Source organism: Vidua chalybeata, chromosome 4, assembly GCF_026979565.1.
Source record: "Vidua chalybeata isolate OUT-0048 chromosome 4, bVidCha1 merged haplotype, whole genome shotgun sequence".
In the NCBI taxonomy this organism is placed as follows: domain Eukaryota; kingdom Metazoa; phylum Chordata; class Aves; order Passeriformes; family Viduidae; genus Vidua; species Vidua chalybeata.
The window spans coordinates 46,090,049-46,114,094 of record NC_071533.1 but is presented as its reverse complement, the minus strand read 5'-3'; the positions used below and the strand labels follow the sequence as shown (position 1 = coordinate 46,114,094).

Genomic DNA, 24,046 nt, shown 5'->3' with positions numbered 1-24,046 from the left:
AAACACGTTTTCTTTAAAACGTGTGCTTGGTAATTTCGTTTTCTAACCCTTTATGATTGCACTGAGACAGACTGTGACCACTCACAGTGTCCAGACTACTCCCTTATGGATCTTTGTCTTATTGACACTGACAGCCTCGTGTATTCGGCATACTCCTCAACCACTTAGTTGTGCTTAGTTATTATTTGGTAATTTTTGTTAGCCTCTCTGGCATTTTTCAGCTATAACCTCTCTAAATTGAGAAGGATCAGAATGACACACTGTTCAAGCATGTGCAAAGTATGAATTTCCAAAGAATCGTAATTATTATCTGTTATGTGCTGTGTTCATATGCTAATGTTTCTTAACCTTCTGTTTGTTCTATATGAACATCTCTTAACCTTCAGCTCATGCTAGTGAGGGCTCCGAACAGGATCAAAGCTGTAACGGGGGTCTTGAAAGACAAGTAAGATTGTATCCTCTCCAGGTTGTAATTGTTCTATGTGTATTATTTAAGAGAAGCCAGGACCGTCACCCTGAACAGCTGCAGTGGCTCTGTCTCTCTTGAAAGCATGTTGAAGTGCCAAAGGGTGAAACTGCTCTTGGGGTATGAGCTTCTTCAGAGAAGAAGTTCCAAGTTTTTTATCTCAGTTTCAGTGACTTTTCCGGGCTATCTTTTTCTAGAAAAAAATTCTCAACTGAAACCTCCCACCCAGATAATTTACATTCATCACTTGCATTCATTAGTTCTTGTTTAATACAGATACACACATTTAATGAACTGGACAACCTTCTTAAATTAAAAAGAAGCCTTAAACTTGCTGGTTTGACTCAGATAAAGTCCAGCTCCTGTGGTAACAGCATGCTTTGTTCCAGTTTCTCAGCCTAAGTCTTCCTTTTACCTCCTTCTTATTGTGCTTCCTCTTTTTTTTATTCGTGACAAGAACACAGATCCTACTGATCAGCAAGCAGATGACAAAAGTTTTCAGTGACAGTGAAGTGAAGCCACAATTTGCATACATATATTGTGTGTAAGATATGCCATTAGACAAGTGTTTACAATAAAATCAAAAGAACAAATTCTTCTAACTGTAATTTTAAAATCCTAAAGTCCCAGTAAGTTTACATTTATTAGCACTCATTTGAATGGCTATAACTTTATATATAAATGTAAACCTTTTTTTTTTACTGAATGGGAATTGAAGAGTTCTCAATGGACTATTGAAGAGCGCAGTTAGGGAAAAAATTACAAGTTTGAATATTTGAAGTGCACAAAACCTTACTGCATACAATACCAGATAACATATTTAGAAGTATGTGATTGCCAGTTTCAATTGGTTTACATAAAACATGTATGTAATCTCTATAGTAGTAGTCTGCTCTTGTTCTTACTAGATTACTCAATCTTTGTTTTGGTTTTGATATATCATTTTAATTACTAGATTCACAGTATTTTTTTATAGTGAGAGGTTTTAGTGATGTAGATAGGTTCTAATAAAGTAACATTCTCTTCTGCTCCATTCCTGTTCCATTTTCCATCAAATTTTGCAGACATTGTAATTTTAGTGTACACAAACTTGCAAGTCTGGCTCCTGAAGGATGATCTAATGCTGAGCAGTCTAAAACAGATAAAGATATGGCCTGGTCCTAAATTATTTCCACTGCAACTCCCTCAGAAACAATGAAGGTATCTGCTAAGTGTAAGATAAAAAGATGTGGTATGGCCCAAAAATACTATGTTGTCCTTAGGGAAAGCTCTACTTACCCATTAGATACACAGGAATAAATGCTCTACTTAGGCATTACCTTTGCCATATCAGTAATAATTACAATATTTGGGGACTAGCTGCCACAATTGTATCCTCACAAAGAGACATAATATCTATTTTTATTCCTCTCAGTTTCATGTAAAATTTGGCATGAATGGAAACAGGATTGGGCTTACAAACTTCTTCACATTCAGCTATAAGATATAATTATCATTACTGTTTCTTTTTCATACTACAAGTACAATTAGTGCTTAAACTGTATTCAGTTCTATGTAAAGAATACAGTCTCTGCTCTGAGAATATGAGGTTGTGACAGATCCCAGCATTACTAAAAATATAAATGGGAAGTGAAAAGATAAAAATAATAGTAGAAATTTTTATTTGCATGAATTGGCTGTAATAATCTTGAAAGCCATACTGTAGTAAGTGCAGTCTATGTTCTAGCCTCATATTACAGACATTTCAGAAGTACTCATTTTAGTACAAGCTCCTGTAAATTTTTTAAATCCTGTGGAGGTTAAAGAACCAGTTCACTGCTGAATATGTTTAATACAAAGGAACCTTTCACTCCATGTATAGTTTCAGATTTTCATATAATGTAAGAGTCAACTTTTTGTGTTGAGCAGCCTGGGGCTATTTTTGCACAGTAATCATGTAATCAAAACCTGCCACTTGCTATGCAGATTCTGCTTCCTAAGTAAAGTGCCCATTAAAAAATCTGTGGCCTTTAAATGCAAGCTATTAAAAAGAGAAGAGCATTACACTGGTATTGATAAAAACTCTTTCAGTCTTTCACTGATTAATATACAAAATTGAATGCTGGAGGCTTAGTGTGGCCATGGGTTACTTCAGCTTATCTATTAGTACAAATGATTTTGCAAAATGTCTTACATGTCCATAATGAAGTCCAGAGTTAGGACTGATGAAAAAGGGTAGATAATATGGCTGTAGAGAGAGAATTTATACTGCTTTATGCAGATGAGACAAAGAGCAAAATAATAGCAAAGAGGAAAAGTGTAAAAAACAGAATGGGCACTCTTGATTACTTCAAAAAATTTACTGATTTCCTAGATATATTAAAAAGCAAATAAATTGAGATTAAAGAAATGATACATCTTTTCAATTTCATATCTCCTTTTAGAAATATACACTAGAAGTATAAAAGTTCAGAATTAACTATCACAATGTATCTTACTTGGTGCTAAAGATGAGTTTGAGTTTTGGTTTATCATTTAAGCAAATGCCTAATTTGCAGGGTGAAAAGTACTCCCTCTGCAGAGTAATTTTTTCACTTTCTTCTGATTTTTCAAAATCACATTCCTGCTTACATTTTGTTATAAAGCTATTGCAATATGACAAGCATCTATTTGAACTTTATAAAGGGAAATAGAGCTTGTTATAAAAATATTTGAGTTTAAATTATATACTTTCTAGGGTAATTTTCTTAAAAAAGAGGAATGTTCATGATAATTACCTTGGGAAAACTACTGATAAAATTGAAATAAAGACAGAAGATTGAAATTTCAAGGAAAAATAGTTGATCCCCCCCCCCAGTTTTTTTTCTCCATTTTTGATACAGTTTGTCTGAAAATCTTAAAATGAACTTGTCAAGAACTAGTTTGTGTAAACTAACTTTTTAGGGTGTATGGTTAAATATTAACATTCAAACAAATATTCTTTTGAATATTTTAAGTTCTGAAGTTACCAATTTTTAACCTCAGTATATTAGTTCGGATCCCAATGTTCTTTTGCATAGAAATATTGGCAAGGGACTGAAAATCCTGAGTGAAAATTCTACTCCAGAAACACCATAATAAACTACTCATTCTGTGAGTACTTGCTTATATCAGAGTTATTGGATAAACCTTTTTTTTATCTTTGACTTAAATTTCCCCTTCATTTTTTTTCAGTTTACTAGGAGTCCAATTTTAATAGACATTCTGTATAGCTACAAGTACTGATCCTGAGCTATTTTAATAAACAATGAGTTTGCAATACTTCTAGTCTTTCTTACACACAGAGAAAAAGTTAAAGATTAAATCGATTTCTGGAACAGCAGCATGATATGCTTTTCACTTTCTATGACAACCTCTCTGCAAAATTATGTGCAGTAACTAGACCAATGTGGCTGTAATTGCTATACCTCCCTGAATATAGCATTTTAATATTTTAATGTCTTTGTTTTCATTCCCTCTTTGTACAACAAAAGAATCTGTACAATGTGTGAAGTACATCCTACTTGCTTTTTCCCAGTCTACAGCATTTTTCATTTTCACTGAATGTCCCCTCAAGTGATGTAGACTCTGCAAATACTGTTCCTCCTGTCTTTTTTATATGCAAATTAAACAGTAAATATTCAGATTGATCTCTTTAGCATACTATGTCGCTTTTTGCAGTGTAAATTGCTCCCAATTACTGTTCTTAGGTAAGCTCAAAATGAGCACGACTAGAGGAAATTGATGATTTTAACTGTTGGTTTGCAATAGGCAAATCCTGGATACCCAGGACGACCTAAACGAGTCGATCTCTCCGTCTCCTTGTGCATTCAGGAAGCACTAGATGGCAGTGCATCAGTTGTTTAAATGTGATTTTAATTAATGAGCTGTAACCGTTTCCTTCTGAGAAAGGGGTGTGTTGGTTGATTGACCTGGTTAGGACTATCTCACAACGTTGCTGTTAGAGTGGGAATTTGATGGAGGAAAAGTACACAGACTTTGATGGGCTTGTGTGTAATAGGTACCTTACAGTTATTATCTATGAAGAAAATTACTTTTTCTTCATTTTCAAGAAAACAATGTTTTTACAAGTTAAACAAGTATGACAGAACACAACAATAAACAAAATTATTTTTTACACTCTTTATAAAGTAAAATAATCAGAAAAAAACTCCAGTGACTGCTTATTATGTATTGTTTGCTAAAAACGAAATGTTGCAAATAAGTAAATTTTTTTTTCTGGTGTAGGCTGTACACAAATATGGTACATAAGTTATTTCAGTAGTGTCTAATTCTGTGTTAAGGGTGAAATTCCTCATCAGCTTTGCACATTACTGATTGGGATGGTCCAGCTTTTCCCAAGACATCCTTGCTGCAGGTTTCTGCTGCTACCTTTGCATCATGGCTAAGTGGTAACATGGCTACAAGGTGAAATCTGGTAATTTTTGATGGGCTTTCCTCTGGTTCGGTGAATGTAACCCATTCAATATAGAGACCTGACTGCCTTATCCAGTGTACAGGAAGCAACACAAGTCTGCAGGTATGAGAGCAGGAGTCGCTCCATCTCTTTCACAGTCATCTCAGGAATACAATGTATGTGAAATGCAAACCTTTGCAGCATTGGGCCTCAGAACTACTCAACAAGATATCTACTCAGCATCTTTGTAGTTTGCAGTACAAATATGAATCATGGCTATGGCCTACATTTGCTTCCATTCGTAATTCTTCAGCTAGGACTTCCTTTTGGAAACTGTAATCTAGAAGGAGCACAGCATTGACCACAGGGACCTGGCTTCTCCATCAAGAATTCAAAACTGTCATACCATTTGCTTTTTATGTGGCCTTATTTTCTAGAAATAGGATTAGAGTACTTAAAGTCTGTTGACTAGACTGTATGTCAAATCAAGTCCTTTTAGAAATTACACTATATCTGGTTTTGAAAACTGAAAAAACTGTTCATAGTTACTAATTTTCATCATTATAAGGTCCATGAATTTTATAGAATAAATCTTATCCCTTCACCTATTTTAATTAAGCATGTGTCATTCTTAGTGCTCCAGCAATAGTTCACACAGGAAAAAATGCTATAAAAGACTAAATATTTTTTTCCATGCTTAATTGTATTTCACTCATTTTGGTCACAGTACAATTTCTCTTTGATAATAGCTGCTTTGCTATTCCTTATTTCACAATCCCAATTTACATGTTTTATTTTTTCTCTCTCTGCCTACTCTCTAGTACATATTCCTCTGCAATCTGGTCTCTTTCTCAGTCTGCTGCATGCGCTTTCTTGCATTTCCTTTTCACATTACTTTTCAGTGTAATTCTTCTCAAGTGCATTGATGTCCTTAGCTCAATGGTTCTCTGAAACTTTAAATATTCCATGTTTCTGAAGCAAGAAAAAGGAGTCTCTTCCACTAGAGTGAGGCCTTTTAAAATTAGGCAATGCTGGGTTAATGCTGATATTAGTGATGCTGATGCTAGTGTCTTAAGACAAAAGAATGTAGTAGTAGCTAGTGTCTGTGTTGAACTCAAGTCCTGCCATGAATTCCACAAAGGTCCTTGTGGATTTGTTTAGATATAGGGGCCTGGGCTGCATAAAGGTCTGCTGCTGGATGATTATGTTATTGAGGGTGAAATGCATGGGGGAAAAAAGTGTGTGTGCCCTCATGTATTTTGGATAAATGCTCATTTATCTTTACATAGATTTTGTACATAATTTACTCACAGCTCAATTCAGTAGGATACAAATATAATGGATAATCTAAAAGCTAACAAAATGAAGAAGCACGTTTTTCTGTTTGAAGCAATAGGAGTACAGAGAGGTACTTAAGTATTCAGTTCTAGAGCCCTTCCTTTCCTCTTCCCTGTTCATTAAAAGAATCCCAGCCTCAGCAGCATGTCCTCATAAGCATTCTACCCAAATCCTTCAGAAGTTATGACTTCTAATATCTTAAAGAAGAGCAAATATTCTTACCACCTTATTTTCTGTCCTTTTTTGGAGATGTCTTTCTAACCTGTATTTGTCAATTAAAAGTAAGTAAGAACCTACATCAGTGTCCTCTATGGCTAAACCTAAACCAGATTTCTTCTAACGTGACCACGTCAGCATAGAGCATGATCCCTTAAACATGCTAATAAACCACCATGTATGTATGCAGTCACATCGACTTTTTTATTCTATTTGTAGGACCATATAACTTGTGGGACTATCTTTTTAGCAAGCAGAGCTCTGCTAGCATAACTTCATTTTCACTGGATGCGATTCACTGATGGATAGTATCAGAGTTTCTGTATCAGTAAAGTATTTCTAGTGTCAATAGAGCTGAAGAACTGTGTGATCCTAAGTAATCATTGGCCACATTCCTTTGTAATTCACTAAAACAAGTGGGAAAGTGCTAAGAATTATTACAGGGACAGCCTGAAACACGACAGGGAATTTTCTCAGTAAATGCAGTAATTTGAATTGCTGCAGCATAAGCAAAAATTACAGCTGTTTCATCATAGATAAGATATATAGCCAATTTCCTTTCAAAACGACATACATACACCCACAGACATATATAAATAAGTTTTTTCTCTGAAAGTTCTTTTCTAAGAAGAGGTATTGGATCAAGCAGAATCCCATAAAAATCTAGGCATTGTATTTAAAGGGTGTGTTTTCTCATGGTTAGAGATATAAGTTGTTTTGCCATAACTACATAATGTATTTTGGATGAAGTAGTTTTTGCTTCGATTCCTCTTGAAATTACTGAATTACAAAGATATAATTTTCAGGAAAAAAAAAATTGAACTTTGTCCTATTTGTTTCTTTCTGATGCTCTGCATCACAGGAATTAACTGAACTAATGTTGAATATTTGTCTCTGAAGCCAAAACAATACTGCAAGAAAATGAGAGAAGTCACAGGTTGGCAATGTTTAATGTTAAGAATAAATGTTTGTACTGGTTTTGGCTGGGGTAGAGTTAATTTTCTTCACGGTGATTGGCATGGGCCCATGTTTTGGATTTGTGCTGAACAGAGTCGATAACGTAGAGATGTTCTTGTTATTGCTGAGCAGGGATTACACAGAGCCAAGGCCATTTCTGCTTTTTGTACGGCCAGGCTGGCAAGGAAGTTGAGGGTGCATGGGAGCTTGGGAGGAGACACAGCCAGGACAGGGGACCTCAATTGACCAAAGGGACATTCCCACACCATGTGACATCATACTCAGCATACAAACTGGGGAGAAGAAGAAGGAAGGGGAGGCTATTTGGAGGGATGGTGTTTGTCTGCCCAAGTAACCCGTACATGTGATGGGGCCCTGCTCTCCTGGATGGCTGAATACTTGCCTGCCCACAGGAAGCAGTGATTTAATTCCTTGACTTGCTTTGCTTGTGTGTGCAACTTCTGCTTTCCCTGTTAAACTGTCTTAAGCCACAAGTTCTTCACCTTTTAGCCTCCTGATTTTGTCCCCAATCCTACTGTTGGGAGAGTGAGCAAATAGCCATTTGCTATTTGCAGCCTGGGGTGTGGCTGCTGACTGGGGTTACACAACAAAAACATTGCTAAACAGTCCTGCCATGTTAGCATGGAGCAGAATCTGCAGAATCTGCAGCTGCCTACCTATTTGCAGGATCTATATGCAAAGAGTGTACAAAGCCCCTCAGCTTCCAGACCAGCTCACAAGTTTACAATAGTCTAGTATGGACCCCTAAACACAACACAGTAGAATTCACTTAGGTCTTATGGATCAACAGAAGTTGGGATCCTTGTCTTACAAAGTGAAGTGTCCAGTTTACTCTAAATTACAGAAATTTGGAAGTGTGATGTGACAGTCATCATCCACTCTCAGATCTACGCAGGCCACATCTGCTTATGAACTCAGACCTCGGACATGCTATGCTACATGGAGCCAGCTGAATTTTAAACCTCCATTTCAGAGAGCATTATTTCTGGCTGGCTCCTTTGGAGCAGACTTCCCCGCAAGCAGGTTTTGTTGTGTATTTAAATCTTTAGCAAGTACCTTGTCTTCTCCAATACAACCCAGAGGCAAATTTAGTTGTCTCCTGAGAAGAGACAAATTCAGTAGTTACAAAGCACAGACTTCATAAAAACAGGCACTGCCAACTGTGATTATTTAATTTAGAAAAGCCTCCAGTGGTAACCCATTGAAAAAATTTTGAAGTGTTCCCAAATCAAGTATCACTGTAGTTAAAGAGGATTGGTAAACTGAGAAAACTAAAGTGGCATTTTCCTAGTGAGGAGTATTATTGGAGATTAGCAAAAACGAAAATAACAGATTAAAATACATTTAGTTTTAATAGCCAGTGATTTTATTAGAAACACTGGTGAAGGCTTTCAGTATCCATCTATAATAAGTCTTCACCCAAAACACTCCTGCCATTTTGTTTTGTTTCTTACTTGAAATATGCTGCCTTCAAACTTGTCTCACTCTTAGAAAAATAGTGCTGGTCAGTTATTCGTAGATTTATTAGTTTAGAGATACTATTCCAATTAAAAATTTTTTTACTTAGTGAAGAAGCATTTTAATTTTACAGACACAAGCAGATTTAAATATCTGAATTGTGTTCAGCTTGCTAAATCCATTTTCCACTACCTGATCTTCAAATCTTTGGAAGCAATTTACAGAGGTTTAAATACAGTAAATTCTTCTCTAGTGCCCCAAGTCAGAAGTTGCTAAATGTAATATTCTTGATCATTACTTCAATTAGTGTTGTTTACACAGACACGTTTGAAATAGATGCCTGCTCGTTTTTCTTTCTGCCATTTTGCATCACAGAGGCTACTTCAGCAAACACTGAAACACAACTCAAGTACTTAATGATCAACGTCAGCAATGTTTGCAAAACACAGGAGGCCAGCTGTTTTGAGCAGCACTGCTCCTGCTGGACTTGATCAAATAAAAGACTATGACATTCAGCAGGTCACAGCGAACTAGACCCTGTTCAATTCCTCCGTCCCGACGCACTTCTGCTCTTTCTTCGGCCCCTCCTCGAGCAGAAACCACCTGCACGAGCTGGTGTCGGGCCAGCTCCTTGGCTGGCCTGCCAGGATGCCCATGTCCCTCATGGAGTGCACCTGCTGGTGGATTTTCTCACTGAGGAGACCCGGGAGGACCGCTCTCATTCCCCCCGCCCCCGTGGGACAGAGCACCTGTGTGTCCCCACGCGAGCGCCCCAAGCCATCCTCGCTGGTGCTGAGGTCACGCTGACCCGGGCGCTCCGCGGGACGTCTCGCTGCGCAGGGCAGCTCCGGGTGTCGCTCTCCGGCCTGCCCTGAGCCACCGCTTCCCTGGGAAGCGGGAGACGCGCATTTGGGCGCTAGACCCCGGCTCATCCCACTCGGAGGCCACGCTTTTTTCAGCAAGGGCAGCGGCGTCTCAGCCTCCTCTTCCTAAAGCCCCTGGGCCGAGGCTGTCCCACCTCCAGGGCGGAAGGCTCCGGCGAGGCGGCCCCTGCCCACCGCGGGTACCGCAGCTCCGGGCACCACAGCAGCAGGCACCGCGCGGGCCGGGCCGGGCCCCACGGCCGCCGCGCCTGCGCAGAGCGGGCCGTCCCCGCCGCGCCCTCCCGCGGGCGGGCACCCGGAAGCCGCAGCGCCGGCGGCTCCCGGCGGCGGCGGGGGCTCGGCCGGGCGGGCGCAGCCGCTCCCCGCACCAGCGGCGGGGCAGCGCAGCTGGCATGGTGCTGGTGGTAGCTCGCCGCGCCCGCGTTGCACGGAGGAAGCCGGAGCGGAGCCGCGATGGAGATGTTGCTGCCGCCCGTGTGAGTGCGGCGGCGGCGGCGGGGCGGGGAGGCAGCCGGGCGCCCGGAGCCCGCCGGGACGGCGGTGCGGAGCGGAGCGCTGTGCGGTCCATGGGCTGGGGCGGCGGGTCGGGCCCGGCGGCGCAGCAGCGAGCGGACGTGCCGCGGCGCTCCGCAGCCCGGGGGGCCCCGCCGGGCCCCATCGGGGGGAGCGGTGCCTGCGGACTGGGGACGCTCGGAACCGGCAGCGGGGCAGCGCCGGCGGGAGGGTCGTGTCGGCGACCTGATGGCGGAACCGGTGCCCGGCTGGCCGGCTCTCCCCTGGCCAGCGCGGCCGCCCGGCGCTCGGAGATGCCCGGTTGTGCCGCTGCGGGTGCCGGCCGCGGGCACCGTGCGGCGGGGGAGCGGGCACGGGGCTCCCGCGGGCGGCCAGCGCTGCCGGCACCCCCGCCCCGCCGCCTTCCCGTGTGCCTTCCAGCTTGTGGGGACAGGCGGGCTTTTTCTCCCTCCTCCCCCTCACTCCTTCTGCTTCCTCCATATGTGGTCCCAAATTACTCCTTGTTTGACTCAGCAGTCGTGCTTACCTCGCTCCCGGTTTTCTGGTTATTTAGTGAAGCATCTTTTTTAGTGGCAGTGCCCAAGCGATGCACTCCAGGCAACCATCTCCAGCTGCACCTCAGCTGGCCTCCTCAGTGCTTTCACAGGCTCCGGTTCAGTGCTACTTCATCCTGTGCCTTCGGTAGGTAGATTTCAGGCGTGTTGTGCGTGAGGTTCTTGAGAACAAACGGAAGGAAAGCAGTTACAGACAGCTCTGACCCAGCTGGTGAAATGGTAAGAGAGACCCCAGTACTTCAGGCAGACTGGCGCTTCCCAAAACAGGAGTATGATGGATGGTTTTGTAGGGTTCATTACCTTAAAACAAAGTCACCCTTTGTGACAAACTAATGAAACTTCAGTGAACTAATTTACGCTTCATATGAACTCCTCCATCTAATCCGGGTTGCTTGGCAGCTCTTTACGGACAACTCGATCACTTTTTTTCCCTTGCATAGCTGTATTTGATGTGTACATGGCCTGTATACGTATGCAGGTAAATAGACATCAGTATCTGATGCATTGCTTTGGGATGTAGGAAGTTGCAATGAAAGTGTTCTATCTTGGACTTGACAGATCAGTGGTATAATTAAAAGCTGGATCTCTTCCTTATAGTCCTTTGGTGTTTTGAATGTTTTCTGCAGTCAGTGATTTCTGTCTATAATTTTCTGGAATTCTGATCACAACATATGTCACATAATGTAGAAAAGTAACCTTTGGTCTAAAGGAATTTGCTAGATAGAATGATAGAATGTAATTTTTTTTTTTTAACCTCTATGAAGTATCATATATATGTGCTGAATAGCATGTAACTTGTTTGGGTTTTTTTTTTTTTTGATTGATGCAGAATTCCTGACAATTCAGTAATGAATTGCATACTTTTCAAAATTGAACATGGAACTTTTAATTCATATCAGTTTCATGGTACGCTGTAGTAAGTTGATAGAGCTGATAGTAGTTAGAGTTCTGTGGATGGATGTTACTTGGTTAGTTTTATGGAAACTTTTTACATTCCTTTGTTGATTGATGCAATTTTGTATTGCTTTGCTCCAAAATTTTGTAGCTAGTTTTGAGATAATAAAAAATAAAGCCACTACTTTTCTTTGCAATATTGTAGTGCACAGAACTTAGAGTTCTAGGTTAAAATCTTAAATTATTGTTGGATTTTTCTTTTAAGTTCATTAGATATCCCCAATTAAAAAGTTTCAGATATAGTAGAAGAGAGGTTGTAATTATGTGAGTCACTGAATATGTTCAGTTTGAGTGTGCTTACCTAATGCTGGTAAGGCTGAATTTTTATTTGCAATCAGGTCATTGGGGTTTGTGGCCCCACCGAATCACTTCTCAGTGCCTTTGCTTATTTCTCGCTTAGAGGTTCAGGAATACAGTTACCATACTGTAGAATAAAGCATCACTAAGCATTTTCTAAGTGTTACAGCAACACAGTTTGCTTTGTAAGAGCAACATTGTGACTGTAAACAGGAAACTCATTGATTTGGTTTGTCATGAAAAGTCTGCTTGGACAGTCCAAGTGACTGAGGAGTGTATATGATAATTTTTCTACAGAAGTTAGGGTCTGTAGAACTTGGGTATGTCTTACAGGAAGAATTGTAGATAGAGGTAATGGTTTTTCACACTGCCTAGTTCTTCTCTTGCTATTTGGAGTGGGGGTTTGAGAGTAACAAAAATTAAGAGGCTGGTCACTTATGTACATTATGGTTTTCAAAATATTGAGTGAATCTACAAAAGTACACAATTTTTCTGTCACCCGTGTCTTATGCTGTGGCTAGGGAAAGCCTGGATAATTACAGTAGTCATTTTGTGGTCTTCCTGTCAGAGGAAAACTAGGACCTGTGTGAAACAGTAACTGAGGTCCTGGTAGAAGGGCAGAGAGGAGCTCTTACCTGACAGACAGTGAAGGCATTAAGAGACTGATGGTTGCTGTGTTCTGCCATTGATCTGTATGGGGACTAGGTGAAAAGTTCCCAAAACTCTAATTCTGCCCTCACTTCAGAGCTTATTGAAAATATTCTAGATTATTTCTCCACTAAATAAAATAATATTCACAAAACCAGAAAACATCTTCATGTTTTCTTTAGTGTACATTATTGTTAGCCTCTGACAATGTCACTAGTATTAGTCACCAACTTACTACTTCCACGGGAATTCTACTATTCCTCTACACCTTTGGTAATAGGGAAACTAAAATTGCTTGGAGTAAAGAAGTTTCAAGTGCAAATCTTCTTCTTCTCCCCAAGATGAAGGTGAACAAAATAAGAAGTGACAGCACTGGAGATTAGACAGAAGTATTAACTTTATTTTTTTCCTCTTTCTTTCCAGATGTACCAAACTTTGCCATCAGAAGCCCTTGGATCTGAAAGAAGATAACACTGAAATTCACTGTCCTATTACAGTAAATCCATGGCACATGAAGAAAGCTTTTAAAGTTATGAATGAATTAAGAAGGTATGACTTCACTGTATACACCTGCCTGGAGTCCAAAGTTCATTTTTGCTTTCATTTGCATTTGTTAAGTTAATAATAATAGTTTTTTTATTAAGAACATGCAATTTCAGAAGCCTAGCTGAGGAGAAGGATTAAATATACAATGAAGTGATAACTGAATGATAGCCATGTGATGATAGCTGTAATGTATGCAGTATGCTTTTGTACCTCATAAGTTAGTCAGAACTAGTTTTATGCAACTTGAAAAATACTTACAGGTTGTACTTAAGGAGTTACAGCTACTGATCGTCTCTTGTACATAGTTGATCCTGGATAGAATAAAAGTGACTCTGGTTGAGCCTTAGGCTCTTCGTGTGCCTGTTGTTGATTTTTGTGGTAGGCTGTGAACCAGAAAAATGTTAAAATTTTCTAGTCTGGAGACAGAGGTCACAGTATAAACCAACTGACTGTACATTTTTTTAGTTATCATTTGCTTGCCCCCTGGGAGAAATTGGTGAACTCCCAAAGCAAATGTTGAAAGTAACTTGTCTCACTGAAGTTTTTTAAGACTCTGAGGCATAATACCATCAGTTTCAGTGAAACTGGGGGGCTGGTGCTGATGGTGTTCTTAGCATCCCTATTGATTTATATCTTACATATGAGTAGGTGAAGTGATGTTGGAAACTGTGACAGCTGGTAATTAGAGCTCACAACTGAGCTCTGGAAATCAGGACTTGCAGCTATCACTGATAGTAATTTAGCTCTATAACTTGTAGCAACAATGGAGAAATTAAATAAATAAAAATACTTCTCTAGCAGAGACAGTACTTGAGGCTGTGAAACTCCTGTAGTTCTTTGTTATTTCTCATATAAAATTAAAAATTGGAGAGACTTCACCGGAAAGAAACACAGCAACTGATACCCTTTTAAAGTATGCCTCTGCCTTTGACCTTTGCTATTCCATATAGGTCAATCTTTATAACTGTGTGCTGGATAGACTGACACTTGTTGCTTCACCTAATTTATGCCCTTGGCTTTTTCAAGTGTCCCAGTAACCAGATGCAGTGTCTCAAGCCTGGCTCAAGCAAGCTCAAGCCAGTAGCAATGACTTCCTAAGGATGAACAAGAGTTTACATGGATGAAGTTTCCCAGAATTAATCTTAACAATAGTTTTGCAAGTTAGAAACCTTACCTGCATTTTGCTGTGTTACAAGTAAAATATTCACCATCTTCCAGCAGAGTGCATTTATGAAGCCCATGGATTATTTTCAGAATATACTTTAGTTTCCATGGTTACCTAAATTCAAATTGCTGTAGAAGCAATTTGAGCAATTTTGCCTTGCATGTATAAATACTTAGTTTGAACAGGAGCTGTGTCATACAACCTTAACTACGAAGGTAATGCAACAATATTTACAATTTAAAACTGTAAATTTTATCATCTTGAAATTGTACTGAGTACAGCTTTTAAGATGGTAAGTGGTAATTAAATAAAATTATAAACATTTCTAGTTGCATTCATTTGTTAGAAATAATAAACAGAAAATCTTAAAAATGTTTCAGACTTCATTGCTCTAAACAAAGATCTAATATTAACCCAGTAAATTATATTTTTGATTTAGAAACAACTTAAAAAATGTAGTGAACCTCAGTGCTTTTCATTAGTGTAGCACAAACAGGTATTAGCAGAGGTATACTCTCCAGGAAGTGAATAACTAGTGAAAAAATCATTTGCTTAAGCATCTAAATACATTTGATTTTGAATGCTTAAGTCTGTGTGTTTATGTTAAATTCTTGGCTGCTATCAGGTTGTCTGGCTCTAGTAGCCTGTTAATGAGTTTTATGTGCCTTCAAATTTTGACAAATATTAGCAATTTCGTCCTTTGTATTTTTTTGTAATTTTATTGCTCAGCATCACCTCAACACTCAGTAGAAGGCTCATTAGGAAAACTAATTAGTTCTTGACATATGACAAAATTACCCTCTGATGCCTGTCTTTTCACTTTATTATAATTTGCTTTTATCACAAAGGAATTTGATGTTACCTCTATTTATCAACATTCTCATTCTTACAAACAAGACTTTACCAAAACCTTTTGAAAATGGGGGTAATGAAAATTTTCTCTGTATGAACCAATGAAGAATAGCCTGCAAGCTGATAAACAGTTGCTCAGTTATTCTTAAATGCATGCTTACTTAACCCCCTTTTTCTCATTTTCTATACCATGATGGTGTATCCCCCACAATTCTGTTCATTCAGTCACTCTATATAAGCAAATTGGTACAATACCACTTCAGATCACAACATTTGCTAAAATAAATTGATGTGCCCTCATGAAATGAAGGTGCTGAGTTGCTGTGGAAGCCACAAGATACTTGCAGCAAGAGTACCTGATAAAGTTTTTAAGCTTGTTTCTTCAGTAGTTTCTTTAGCTTGTCCGCTCTGTAGTAATTCAGGGCATACTCATTCACCTGATGCAGTTCCAGACTAGAGGTGTTACTATGTCTATGCATGTGCAATGTAATTAGTAACCCTAGTTCTGCATTAATGTAGTTCTGTTGCTTCTGGCTTCATTGTTATCTTTAGTATTTCTGTGCAACTAAGTATAAAACTTTTTGTTCCTGTTGTCAGGATAAGTGCAAGTGTCTGATAAAGCTGGGCATCTGATGCCCTTTTATGTGTAGCTTTGTGTTTCCATTTTTTTTAATAATGTAATGGTTGTTTCAAGTTCCTCTGAATTGTGTGTTTAATCTGGTGCAGTCATTACCTTACATAGTACATGTTAATGAAAGCTAAATTTATGAGATTTACATAGTTGCTGTAGGTATTAAGAGTTGAAAGCAGAAAAATAATGTTATGCCAGGATTGCAATATGACCCCAAAGGTTAGTTGTGGCCACCAAAATTTTTGACATGTTACCTTTGCAAAACTGCCTTACTTGAGTCTGGGCTCATCAAAGTTGGATGATTGCAGAACTGAGAGATCACAGAGTTTTCTTTTGGATTGAGGTGAATATCTGAGCAGCTTGGCTGAGAGGTCTAGTTCTGTCCAAGCAAAATGCAGCTGCTCACCTGACTTTCTCTGCTAGAGAAGTATTTTTATTTATTTAATTTACAACTCAGTGTGGTAGTTGCGAACTATCTAAAAATCTTAATTATGCATGCAGGAATGGTAAAAAATTATCTTTTTGAAGGTACTGAGGATAGAAATCATTGGATTAAGTGTACAGCTCTAGCTCCATCCCTAAGGAATATGTTCTGTTAAGTCATACTTTTCCCTCTTCCCTCTGTTGCTGTGAGTCTTGAGTTTTGTGGATTCCATACTACCTCCACAGGGACAGTGCTAGCATGAACAGGAAATAAGAGGTGACTGTAACTGTGTCTGTTTAGATGCTGTGAAGTTGCAGCCTATTAGCGTTGTGTGTTTTCTTTTTTTCTCCCTCTCCTTTTTCAGTCTAGAAAACTGGATTATAAAGAGTACACATGTTACGGGTTTAAGTGGAAAAGGTATAGCCAATAGTTGTAAACTGCATTAGAAACACCTGTGATAGGAATGGTTATAAACGAGATGTTACTTTTTTGCAACTGAACAGGGAGGAAATATGTTACAGTCACAAATGACAAGAATACAAATGCATGTAATGAAGATACAAAATGAAATTAACCATAATAAATTCTAAACTTTTCAGACTGGAAAAACAATTGCTATTGTGTGCATGGGCTGAATATGAAAAATGCTTGGAAAACAGTAAATATAGAGAAGATTGAGTAGTGGATTTGTACAATTAAGTAGGCATAAGTTTCCAGTGTAATGTGACACAGGCATCTCATTTGAAGTTTGGATACTTTGTTGTCTGTAAAGCCTTGTTTGTTGTGTAATTTTTTTAAATGCTTGTATATATTAAATTCTGTTTGTTCTATCATAGTTGTTCAAAGGGGCCCAGACTTCCAGAGACAATGTTTATAAATTGGGCTGATATAAATTATGGTTATTCAATGCAGAAAACTTATGTGCAATGAATCACAATTCAGTTGTTTGATTTTAAATAGCTTTGTGTACCCAAGCACCATCCGTAATCTGATTGAGTAACGGCCATGTGGTTGTGTAACACATTTAAAAACAATGCTTCATCACCATTGTCTGCCTGCCTCTTTTGATGGCATGGGAAAAGAATTGTGTGTGATATCATATATACTTTTCTGTTGTAGTTCACTTATGTGAAATTGCCTTCTCTGATGTTTCTAAATAGTCAGAACTTGCTGTGTGATGTGACGATAGTAGCTGAAGACATGGAAATTGCAGCACATAGAGTTGTGTTAGCCGCCTGCAGCCCCTACTTCCATGCCATGTTTACAGGTACCAAATGTTTCAATACTTACTATGTTGTAATCCAGTCTAACTGTATAAAGAATAAAATTTCATGACTTTTGCTTTTTAGGATCTAATTTGATTTTTAGATAAGCCAATAGGAATGTTTGGGATTCTTAATGATTTTTTTTTTTTTTGCAGTCTAAGGACATACTGTCAACGTAGCCTTTGTTAATATGATGAATGCTTTAAAAAGTCTCCTTTATTAAAAAACAAATTAGATGTTAAGTAAGTCAGCGATAGTCAAGTTGTTATACCCTTTAAGCCTCTAGTAATCTCACTTGTCCAAAAGAAGGTTAAAATAACTTTCATGTGAATTTTTGAGTAAATGATGTCCTTTAACAACTACTGCTCCTACATTCTTCAGCCCATGAGCGCTCGAGGCTGTTAGCAGATATGCAAGCTTTCTGTGGCTTTGGCAGCCTATAGCTGGAGTGCATGTTTCATTATTTTTAGGGTAATTCTCCATGACATATATACTCTGCATCATTGCCACTACTTTTCTGTACAGGCTTGATTCTGCTTCTACTCACTCCATGCTGGCCAAGTGAGTGCTCTGCTTTACTGCTAGAGCAGGAATGCTGAGGGCTTGCAAGGCTAAGATAGGTTCAGGTTCATAGGAGCCTCCAGCTGAAATTCCCATGCTGTGGGTTTAATTCCATCATGGTTATAAATCGCATTGACATAATGTGAAATTCAGTGCCAAAGTAAGAATGCTACTAAATGCATATTGAAATTAACTCCTGAGGTTTTGTTTGTTCATTCTCAAATCTTGTGCCAGTTTTGTAGTTAATTTCAACTGTCTGAAATTAAGACTTCTCTGTAATCCATTGCTTCTGACCACCAGCTCAGATGGAGGTAGAAATGTGACTCTTGGCCTGCCCATATGCAAACAGATTTTTGTTTTAATAATTTAATTGTATGCAACAAGATAGATGAAATTTGAAATACTGTTGTGTTCTGGGGAAGCAGCTGATCATTCTTGATTTCATAGGCAAATATTTTGACATATTCAAGGCCAGAAGTGGAGTAAATTCTACAAGAATGCTTTAAAATTGCTTTTAAAATTAAGTATCTCTTCCTCAAGCAGTTCTTTAAGTTTGCATTTGTGGTTGAGGCAAACATTGTGGGTGACTGATAAATTCTTTCTTAATTTTTACTGCTATCTATAAGAATAGAATAAAAAAAGCTGTTTCTACAGTTCCTTTTTATCACCTTAGTAGCAGAGAAATGCAAGCCTCTTATGTTAGTTCTGTATTAGACTTTTGTTGACTATCACATTGCAAATACTCTTTACTCAGCGTATAGCTTTTTCTTATGTCTTCTGTGATTAAGACATTTCTGCTTGCCCTGACTACCCTTTCTGTGAAGAAGTTTATTACCCATTCAGAGTGCCAGTGCAGCAGTGTCTGTAGCTGCTCTCCAGAAGAATTACTGAAATCTTCTCTTCCCTTTTACATTTTTTTACTTGTTTTATGTTTTTAAATGTAGGTGTTCTTTAGCCCCAGTGGTGCAGGAGGTGGGAACACTCACTTGAGTAATGGGTATGAAGTGTTTAACTAATATATCTGTGGTGAGGTTTGTGTAGTTGGTGAGCTAAATAGGTGGGAGCTTAAATAGAACTCAGCTGTGGCTTTAAGAGTTATCAGCAGATTTTATACTAGGCTTATAGGTTGGTACAGCTGTGGTATTAGTGCATTTCAACCATTCCTCACACAAAAATTCCTGAATTTCATTGTGATTGTTCTCTCCATGAAACCTGGATTCCACACTACTTAGGTGGATTTTTATTCTCCTCCAGTAATCTGCAAGTTCAAATAAGCAAATTTGATCCCTTAACCAGCCACAACCAAAGGGAGAAGTATCTTCTATCCAGAATAAAACATGGACTGAAAAGACAGTGAAAAAATTGCACTGTTCTGCTTTAGGGTGACTTTTTGATTAGAAATTACTAGCTTATATTTAGACATGTGTTTGCAGGTTGATTCCATCATTCTCTGAGTCATTAAATATTACTGCAGTGCAGGCTGGGATATGGCATTAACTGGGTTCAAACTCTCTGCCTGTATTTTTTTTTTCTCCTTTTCCTCATTTGTACGTGTAATGGTAGCCTTAATAATTATCAGGAAAGAAAATGTACTGTCTTTTAAAGTTAAAAAATATAGTAACTTAGTAACAATTATCCAATGAGGAGATGAGGGAAGAAAGTTCCTGCTATTTAATCTATGTTAATAGGAGTATAGGAGTATTTATTTTGTCTTACACAGTGGAATTATTTAGAAATATGATTTAAATCTACTTAAATGTTTAGAGGAATTGATTATAAAGCATGAGAGAAGGGACTCTTCAGTGCTCTAGGACCTGACTTCAGATAAAGGTGACCTGGGTTTAATTTTCTTTTCTATGATGGCAGTTATCCTTAGGGATTTACCTGCTGTGTTCACTTCTATTCTCCATTTGTAAAATTCTTGGGTAGAAAAAAAAAAAAAAAAGAAGAAGAAAAAGGCCTTCTTTGCATTACTTTGTGAGGAACCATGTAAGCTTTTTAGGTAGCCCCTTTGTATCTTTGTAGCCACTTAGTATCTTCAACTCAGCTGATGCTTTGCCGCTGCTGCTTGGGAGATTGGATCAGCTCAGTGCTTTCTTTCTGTTCATCATATGCTTTCCTGTCATTAAGAACTCTGTGGAGACATGGTGGTGCTGCTTCCCAGTCATAAACTGAGTTTTCAGCAGGTTGAATTCTAGATTGAGACTGCCTGCTGAGTGCATCTCTGGTTTGCTCTATATGATCTATCAAACAGTTAACAGTTATGGGTTGATCTAGAATTGTAGTAAAATTGCATATCTGGTTCACATGAAAGTTGGAAGCAAGTATTTTTGGGGTTATTTTGATTGGGTTTTTTTTTTGTTGTTGTTGTTGTTTGGGTGTGGGGTGTTTTGTTTTGTTTTGTTTTTTTCTTGTTCAGGGTTTTTTATTTTTATATTCTGGGCTTAGTTTTTTAAACAGAGAAGGTGCCTACCTATGACTCCAAAAGCCTTGGCACAAAATCTGAAAACAAATTTAATGTGCTTGCAGAATATCAAAATCTGTTCTCCCACACATGCAATTTTCCCAGAGGACCACCTCCACAGCAGCTTGCATAATAAATAAGTTGCAGCTTACATGCTCTGAAGATCAATAGGTTTAATCTGTGTCACACTAGAAGTAGAAACTTGGAATACAGGGCCCTGCAGGGAACGTGCTGCAGTCATCGTTCAAAGGTGTACGGAATGTTTCAGAAGTGCAGGTGAAAGGAGAAAGTTCTGTGGGGGCTGGATTTTGCTGGTTTTTGTCTTTTGAACTTCCTGCCACTTAAAGGGTTGATTTGCAATGCCATTCTTTACCCTTCAGCTCAAATAAAGGTATGGTACCATGAATAATGGTAACAGATTTGTCAGTGATGATCCCTTTGCTGAAAGCACTGGGTAACTTGCATTGTTTGACACTAACCTTGGAGACCAGAGGGTAACAAACAATGAAAATATGTATGACTTCATAAGAAAACATCAGCAATGGTTAGCATGTTCTTGTTCACTTCTCCATCCTGTCTGCTTTTCTTGGTGTATATATTAAATTTATTATATCACTAATACCCTTATCTCTAAATGCCTATGCCTAAGGAAAAGAAATTATATCCAATATAGAAGAATAAGAAACGAACATATTCAGAGATTGGGATATACTCTTCCAAAGTGAAATTTTATATATCTTCCAACATCGCTTTTGTAGTTCATGTTTTGTTTCTTAGTGAAAGTCAGTGCAAGAGGGTTTAAAGGTCTGAGATGACCTGATCTGGAAGTCATGAAGAAGGTTATAGTTATTACTTCAAAATATATATTTGGATAATTATTTCAGCCATAAAGAAAATATTGCACTTTGAGAAACTTCATATTTTGGAAGGTAGAAGATATTTTGCAGGCCTTTCTATGAAGATGGGTTGTGGCATGTGGCCAACATGTCAGCCTCCACAAAATGAGATCCAACAAATTTTCCCTTGCTTACCATTTTATCTTAGCTTGAGCTGTTAAATTGGATTTGTAAAAGAGGTGAAATCACTAAGGGAATAATAAGTAGGCAATCAAAGAAATATGTATGTTGATTCTTCTGTGGGGATATAGCTTTTCTTATTTATATAAATTTACTCCAGACTGTGTTTGGTATGCTCCTTCAATTAAGAAGTTAATAAAGCTAAAGTATTTTAATATCTTGCTTTCCCAGCAAAATGTTTTGTATGCATTTGAAGTGTCATATTTAGGTCTGATAACAATATTTTCCTGATACTGTACATTGGAAAAAATGGGTCACCTGCACTAAAAGTATTAACCCAGGTAGCATTTGCATGGTGATAACAACAAAAATCATAAAATCTTCCTTCCTCACTGAAGGAAGGAAGGAAAGGAAGAAATCAAATTATTAGTGTTGAAGTTTTTCTACTCTCAGAACTGTTCATACGCAAGATTTCTGCTGCTGTTAAACTTCTGTATTCATGCTGTATTTCTATCTTACTTACTTGACTAATAAACTGTGTTTGTAGGTGAGATGAGTGAAAGCCGAGCAAAAAAAGTTCGAATAAAAGAAGTTGATGGCTGGACTCTAAGGATGCTTATTGATTATATTTACACTGCTGAAATTCAAGTTACAGAAGAAAATGTGCAGGTAAGAGTGAGAATATTTTCTACAACAAATGAGCTGCAATGTTCAGAGTCATTTGTTTTGTCATTGTGGTTCAACTCCAACATGGGAAATCTCATCTGTAAACTGGACTTTTTTCAGACCTTGTGCTTGCTTACATAGCAAGTAGTCATGCTGTTTAAATTCCGGGTCAAATTCAAAGACAATTCAAGTAAATGAAGAGTTAGTTGACTTTAATGGTCTTTGCAACCAAACCTTATGTAATGCAATAAAATAGATGGTCTACTCTGCCTAAAATTAATGCTGTCAGCCACCTCTGTACCACCTCTTTTCTAATATTTAAGTTAAATTTACCTAAGCAGCATAGATTTATTTCTTAATGTGAAACCATGTTGTCCAATTAAGCTGTCCTGTTTATTCTTTTCCCTGTTAGCCTGCACAGTAAAGGACTTTTTCCTGCTCAATCTCTGTAACTTGCCAGTGATCAGCTGTGCAGAAATGTTTAGCTAACAGCTTTTTTTTTTTTTTTTAATTACATAAACTAATATCTATCGCAAAGGTTTTGTCCATCCCACACAGAACTAATAAGTTTTTCCAATTGGGTGTACCTTAAGATGAAGCTTCAATTAGAATAAAACAAACACCAGCTAGAAAACATAAACTCCTGCATTTAATATTTTCTAAATGGAGGTGGACTTAAGATGGACAGAGTAGATTTTCCTTCCAGTATCTTTTGAGATTTGTTCTAGAGGTTTGATAAGTTTAAAACTAGTTGAGTAAGGGGTGATACATTTAATTCTCATGCTTTCCTTGTACTCCAGTGCTCTTCTTTCTATTCTTGCCCAATTCCAAATAACAGTTATTAGCAGTTACTTTGCTGCTTTAGCAGGGTGCAAAACCATGTTGCTGTATTTGTCATTGAAAACTTCTGTTGCAATTACGTATTCTGAAATTAATTGCTTTTACTGGACATTAGGTTGAAATTAATAGCATTTTATTGGCTGCTGAATCCAATGGGTATACTGCTTGTTTTAGCCATGCTTGATTGAAAACTTCCTGAAATGAGAAATGCTGCCATCTTGAAACAAAATACCCTGCTACTAAGACTTCCATATCTTAGGTCATATCATAAGTCATTTAATTCTGCAAGACTAATTTCTTGTCTTTCCTAACGCCTTGTTTCTTAAGGATCTCCCTTTCTAAGGAATTGTTCTGGTCTGATGATGAATGTACATAGTGAAAAAAAAAGACTGAAATTCTGTTGTATTTTACCAATCTGGTGGTTGCCCAAATCTCTGTATCGCTGTGGAAGACCTTGAGCAAATCCAGAGCTGTCAGAGATTCACTAACAGACCTCTTGCTGCTTGATCATTCTGGCTTTTCATCCTTAAAGTAGAATATTCTGTCTTGCTGACAGAGCTTGATGGCCCTAATCTTGTACATTCAATCCATAACTTTGGAGTGGATTTAACAGGCAGTCCTACTGTATTTTGGCTGTAGGTGCTGCCTAGGAGGAGATGTTGTCACCTTTCCTTGGCAATGCTGACTATTTCATGTTAATGGGGAGGAAAGTCACAGTAACAATTTTCCCATCTTGGCATTTCTTCCTTATACAGGAGTCTTTGAAGGCCAGAAATCCGTGGGTTTAACACTCATGAGTTTGATAGGGCTTTAGTTTTCATGGCTTCAGGTTATCTTTCTAAAAATAGATATCTGATGATGCTGGGGATATTAGTATAAATAATATGGCTTGGTGA

At 38.3% G+C, this 24,046-nt stretch overlaps 1 protein-coding gene across 2 annotated transcripts in view; it reads left to right on the top strand.

The window, feature by feature from the left end:
* Positions 1-10,096: 10,096 nt before the first annotated feature.
* Positions 10,097-24,046, top strand: part of KLHL2 (kelch like family member 2) — a 53,411-nt gene continuing 39,461 nt past the window's right edge. The window contains exons 1-4 of one of the 2 annotated variants that reach the window (XR_008430550.1): positions 10,097-10,230; positions 13,144-13,269; positions 17,499-17,605; positions 22,192-22,313. Coding sequence is in view for 1 of the 2 variants with exons in the window: in XM_053940921.1 (XP_053796896.1) it covers positions 10,208-10,230; positions 13,144-13,269; positions 17,499-17,605; positions 22,192-22,313 (378 nt within the window). In the remaining variant the exon portion in view is untranslated. The remainder of the gene's footprint in view (positions 10,231-13,143; positions 13,270-17,498; positions 17,606-22,191; positions 22,314-24,046) is intronic. The other variant, XM_053940921.1, reaches the window with a different exon arrangement.